General features: G+C 30.7%; 1 protein-coding gene across 3 annotated transcripts in view; it reads left to right on the top strand.

Annotated features, from left to right (window-relative positions):
* Positions 1–1440: 1440 nt before the first annotated feature.
* LOC143258665 (pyruvate dehydrogenase phosphatase regulatory subunit, mitochondrial-like) overlaps positions 1441–6000 on the top strand; it is a 31714-nt gene continuing 27154 nt past the window's right edge. The window contains exons 1-2 of one of the 3 annotated variants that reach the window (XM_076518035.1): positions 1441–1458; positions 4788–5082. In XM_076518035.1, coding sequence (XP_076374150.1) covers positions 4796–5082 — 287 coding nt within the window. In that variant the 5' untranslated portion in view covers positions 1441–1458; positions 4788–4795. Of the gene's footprint in view, positions 1459–1535; positions 1775–4787; positions 5083–6000 lie in introns of those variants that run through there. The other 2 variants (XM_076518014.1, XM_076518025.1) reach the window with 2 other exon arrangements.

Below are 6000 nucleotides of genomic sequence, written 5' to 3'. Positions count from 1 at the left end.
ATTTAAATTATAGTCCCCCACTGGCTCAGCGGTATGTCTGCGAACTTACAACGCTAAAAACCGGGTTTCAATACCCATTGCGAGCAGAGCACAAATTGCCCAAAGTGTAGCTCTGTGTTTAATTCAAAACAGCAACAACAATTTAAATTATTTGTTAAAAACTGTATCAAAACTTGACTTAGACTTTTTATATAACCAAATGATTCTCAACTTTATTCTTATAAATATTTTGTATTTTCACTGAGATGGTGGAAAAATCTTGTACTGACTGAGTTGCAACTAAATACTGCTGTTTAAATTTAGTTTGTACAGGGAGATGTCTTTTGGTCAGAAGCTATGAATAACTAAATTTTAAAAACCACGTATTCACTAAAAGCATCAAATTAAAATACAAACATACTGTTCCAATTTATTCCGAAGAAAGATAGCATCCTAACTTGTAACGCGGTATTGACAACAGAGTCGTATTAAAACAGTAAAGTGACTCTACCTAGTAGTCACTTTACATACCTTTTCACCAGAAACTGCTGTTCTTGTGAAAAAAAAAAGAACTCCGAACGTGAAATAAACACAATCATGAAATAACTTCCGCAAGAAGAACTGCCAAAATATTTTTATTTTATTTTAGTATTTTTTTCTTCTCTTGAAGTTCGAATGTTGTTAGTGTGAACCAAACTTCATAATAAGTCATTAATATTTATTAAATTACTAGAGCTACTTCTTGTGAAGAAAAGCGTTTTAACAGTTTAGTTGAATACTGTTTATCTGTTCTTCATTTTCAAAATAATGTTTCAGCGATAGTTGCCATGTTGTAGCAAGCTTAGTGAAAACTCGAAGCCGGAATTTCGTGCTGCGAATAAATTATGTTTTTGATTATTTATTCTCAGCGTTGATCACTGAATAGTTATATTAAAAAGCGTTACATAAATTGGAAACACATTGCGCTGTATTTCAAGTCTTTTTGACGAAGTAAAAAGTCGAAGGATTGATCGTTAACTAAAAATTAGATTTATTATTAACACAAAGCAATTTACTTTATAAAGTGGAAAACAGAATACTGGGCCTAGTTTCGTGTGGTTTACTTGCAATATTTCGGTCGCAGGGTCGAAACCTATCACTGCAAATACTCATTGTTAAGTCTTTGGAGCGATATAATATGACGGTCAATCTCATTATTCAATAATACAGTGTTAGCAATGGGTGGTGTTTGGCTAGTTTCCCTCTCTCTAACCTATGACTCCATAATCAGGGACAACTTGATCAAATAGCTCTTGAGCAACTTTGAACGAAATTCAACAAAACGTTTTAACAAAATTCTGCAATTGACGATTTTAGATGTATAGTTCTGTGAAAAGACGCTAGGATCCTTCTCAAGTTATAAAAAGCTTTAAAAGCTTCTCTGTTAACGTGAAAAAGTCTCACAACTTTGCGCTTGACGTAAATATTGATAAAACTTTTGTAAGAGTCAGTTGAAGAATTAGTTCATTGTGACAATTTATTTCATTATTTTTAATTTTTCTTTATTTTTGCGATTTCGAAATTAGTATTTATTTTTTAATTTCAAACCAATTTCCATCTGGTGGCAAATTTATACAAGTAGTGGAAATAGCATTTCATTTCCTGTGTTTACATCTTAAAGTGATAGAATTGTTAATAGTCTAAATGTAAGCTTTTGAAATTACCTATTGACAACAAATTTGTCATTATATAATCCAGCAAAACTGCAGAAAGAAACTATACTTTGTTATTTATAATATATTTTAGTACTGCTAGTGTTAGTGTTATTTTTTTATTAGCTATACGTTTGTAACTGTATACTCTTAATACGCTCTTGAAGTTTGAAGTTGAAATATAGTGCTACATAATATTAATAGCTAAGAAAAATTTAAGGACAGTAATAAGTAGCCATAACTGTAAAACTAGTCTGAAAACAGAAATGTTTACATAACTAATTTCATATAGTCAGTACGGAAGGTTAATGCCTCGTCAGTGCTTGTGAATACTGATACTGTAATATTAAGACTTAAGTCTATCAGTATATGATGATCCAACATTGCGTTGTTTGTTTTTAGATATTTGTGGAATAATTTGTACTCACATTATGGACATTTGAATGTTAACTTTAGCATTTAAAAAGAGTATTTTTGTTTTTAGATATGTCTATAGTTTTAACATTAGGCTGTGATTTACTTATATGTACCCCAAGATATGATAAATTAACAAACAAGAATCGGTAGATTACATGTATTTCGATGCTTTCTTGGGTTTTCTTAGCAAATACATATAACACCTCATCTTTCGATGCTAATTTTTGACTTGTAATATGTGAATAAAATGTAACTTTAAAACACAAATAAATGGCTCTTTAAGTGTAAAACTAAGTGTTGATTTATTCATACACACTATTAATATAATATACATTACAAACACAATTTAAAATGAGGTTAACTTTGACTATGCCTTTGAATTCACTATGTTATAAAAATAAATATTTTTAAAATAAAATTTCAGTGTGAAATATGTTTTCTTTTAACATCTTGTTATTTCGTATCTCGGTTTCCTTCACAGGTAAATAATTAATGTGGAAAGTTGCTTTTTCTTTCACCATAGTTCATTTTTATCTAATCTGCCTTTGCTTACTGTACGGAGATGCCATACTTAAGTAATAAATTATTACATGTTTCACATTGGTTTCCATTCAAGTCTTCCATATATAACTAATTTAATACAATTTAAAATGTACAGTTTATTACACCATTACATGATCAAACAAAATGATAACATTATTTCTGATCATGTTAAGAAATAAAAAGTTTAAAGACAGCTCAAGCTCCTTGGTCAGGTAATATTTTCTCAAGGGTTTTTGTAGGAGGTTAAGGATCAGATATGGGATCCAGTTGTTTTTGGTTCTTTTTTAAGCTCTTGAATAGTGAGTAAGAAGGTACTAGAAGATTGGAGGTTGGCTAATTAACCAAGGGAAGTTATAAAAATTGTCCAAGTACTTGTAAACCTATTAGTCTTAGATTAGTGATGGGAAAATGTTTTCAGTCTGATAAAAGATGTTTGGCAAATTCATGTGACAAAAAAACTGTTTTTGATAGTCCTTGTGGTACACCAGTAAAAAATTTTACCTTACTGTTCTGGGTGTGTAAGTTTTACTATCTGAAGCTATGTACAATATTTAACAAGGTACCACATAAAAGGTTTGTTAAATAGTTGTCACTGCTGGCAGAGATAAGTTAGACAATTGAATAGTTGAGTGGCTGGATGGAAGAAAACAGTTATAAATGTTCAGTCAAACTGGATTAATGTCACAAGCATGATACCTCAGGGCTAAGCAGTAGGACCTCTGTTCTTTTTTATTTACATTGGTAACATATATAACACTGCATAACACAAAGTTTATTCCTGGATAGTTTGTGTTATTTCTTAATTGCTTATGATGTAAAAGTACAGAAAATGACCATTATTCCCTTCAAACTTTCCTTTTGTGACCTGGGTAATGAAATTTAGAAATTAACCTATTTTCTATGTAAAAACAGACAAATTTGTACATTTTCATTTACATGAGGTCTGAATAAAACAACATACGAATCAAGATTTACATGTATTTATACTAAAGTTATACAAACTGTTTAGAAGTGAGTAGTTTTCTTCAAGATTTGCGACTGTAATGTAAATCACGTATCAGCCCCCAAATGTGGTCTCCCATCATGTTTTTGTTATACGCTCCCAGGTCAGAAAAGCAAAGTTTGAAGAGAAAAATAGGTCTTTTCCACTTTACTTTAGGCATAAACAATTGTGAAATAACACTTTCTGTCCAGGAACAAGAAAAAGTAAAAATTTTGTTACATAGTGTAATTAATAATAATAATAGTGTAATTAATAAATTATTTAAATTTGTGGCTGATATTGCTAGCTGTATAAAAAATACAGTTGCATTTGAAAAGGTCCAAACATTTTGGAACAACTTGTCTCATCTTCAACAAAATATGGAAATTGTTTTACGAAGATGGTTATTACTAAAGTTATGATATAAAAATGTAATCTCTAGTGTGCTTAGTTTTTCAGAAAAGCTGTAACTGGAGATCTTGTGGTTAAAGCTACATGTACAAATGGTATCTTTACATGTATGTTGGTGAATATTTTAACAAAATTAACAATGTTGTTGATCATGGCAGGTTTTGTCTCCTTGCATGTTTTCGTTGTGACAAAACTGATAGATTGATTCTTAGTTAACAAACTAAAGTTGGTGACTGAAGTAATAGTGGGATTGTAGTTAAAATGTATTGTTATATCATAATTAAATGTATATTTTCTCAGGTTTATTAATTTTGTTTTTTGAAGCATAACTCAGTTTGCGGATAGGCACGTATCAAGTGGTATATTACCTTTTTAAGTTGTATGTTGTAACCCTACCAGTCACACATCAGCTAGTGATTGTTGTGGTTAATTTGTGTTGAATGTTGTTAACAATGGTTAAAAAAATATGTACAGTTCAAATCATTATTCTTCAAGAAGAAAAAAAGTTCACCTTTTGAAAGTGGTCAGGTTATAGGGTTTTATTAATTTCTATCAAGACGTGTTATTCTCACATCGTGAATTAGCTATTATAATTGTTAATATCTTATATAACTATGTAGTTTTAATATCTTCTGTTTTTTCAGTTTGTTTAATATTTTTACAAGTTATCCGTTGTATACCTTTTAGCATTGAATAATAACCATAACTCATGTATACTCTACTTAGAAATGTATATACAATTAATGAATTTTCTTAATTTTTAGGACTAGTTATGTTCCTTCTTTGTCAAGCCTCTTGTCGTATTAGTTCACTTCACTCTGGGTCTTCTGGTGGTCACTCTCAAGTTCACAGAATATTTTCACATACATTTAAACCAAACAGATTAGTGAAGGTACCAGTTTGTTTCTATGGAAATCGTGAAGGAAGCAACCTTTGGAACCATGCTGTTCCCCAACAAACACAAGTTTTAATTTGTGGGGCTGGAGTAGTGGGTAACTCAGTAGCGTATCATCTCGTGAAGAATGGGTGGACTGATGTGGTTGTGTTAGAACAAGGAAGGTATGATGATGGAGATGTAATAGAATCACTTAGACGTAATTCTCTAAAAGAAGGTTGGAAGTTATATTTACGTAGTTATTCAAATAATGTTGTTTACAACGTGAGAATTGCAAACTATGATTTTTTTCCTTCTTTCTGCTCAACATCTGCATTCAAGTATCTCTATATAACACTGAAAATTTTGTTCAGCCTAATTCTAGTTGAGGAGGCAGTATATACCAGTTGGTCATTACTAAATTGTCTAACTAGGCTTTGTTAAGGTAAAACTAAAGTGAGCTGAAAGTAGTAGTTTGAATTCATTGATAGTATGTAAATGTTTATTTCTGCAGAGAAGTGTCTGATTTTTCTATTATTTCTTTCTTTCTATCTTTTCCAAACACTTTTCAATTCACTGTCATTTCTTTATTCCAAGAGAAATTGATTTAAAACTTAATGGAGTTATACCTTGAGCCGATAAGCCTAAACTCTGTTTTTATTGTTATTTAAGCCTTTGTAAGGATTTCATGGGGTCAAAGGTAAAACAAATCATAAATGTATATTTTAGGCTCCTATGTGGTCATTTTAAAACCTAGCAGAAATATGACTTGTCATGTGCTCAACATCTCAACATACAAAATAATTTGATTAAATAAACCCATAGTTTTAGGGGTTTCACAATTATTTGCAAAGATATCTTTTGCAAGTCCCAAACAGAGATATAAATAATTTTGGAACTTTTATCACCTGCTCAGTTTTCCAGCAAGTGCAACACAATTTCAGGTTTTGTGAACTATTCCTATTTATGTTACATGGGATTTAGTACAATAATGCCTTTTTGAAAGCCCCATGGAGTAATACAGACAGTCTGAGTTTTCTGTTTTTCTTTATTTCTTGTGTCAGTATTAGCCATATTGGTATTACATGACAAAGACATGTTGC

The sequence above is a fragment of the Tachypleus tridentatus genome, chromosome 1 (genome assembly GCF_004210375.1).
Source record: "Tachypleus tridentatus isolate NWPU-2018 chromosome 1, ASM421037v1, whole genome shotgun sequence".
Lineage (NCBI taxonomy): Eukaryota > Metazoa > Arthropoda > Merostomata > Xiphosura > Limulidae > Tachypleus > Tachypleus tridentatus.
The sequence above is the reverse complement of the archived record's forward strand: the minus strand, read 5'-3'. Positions and strand labels throughout refer to the sequence as shown.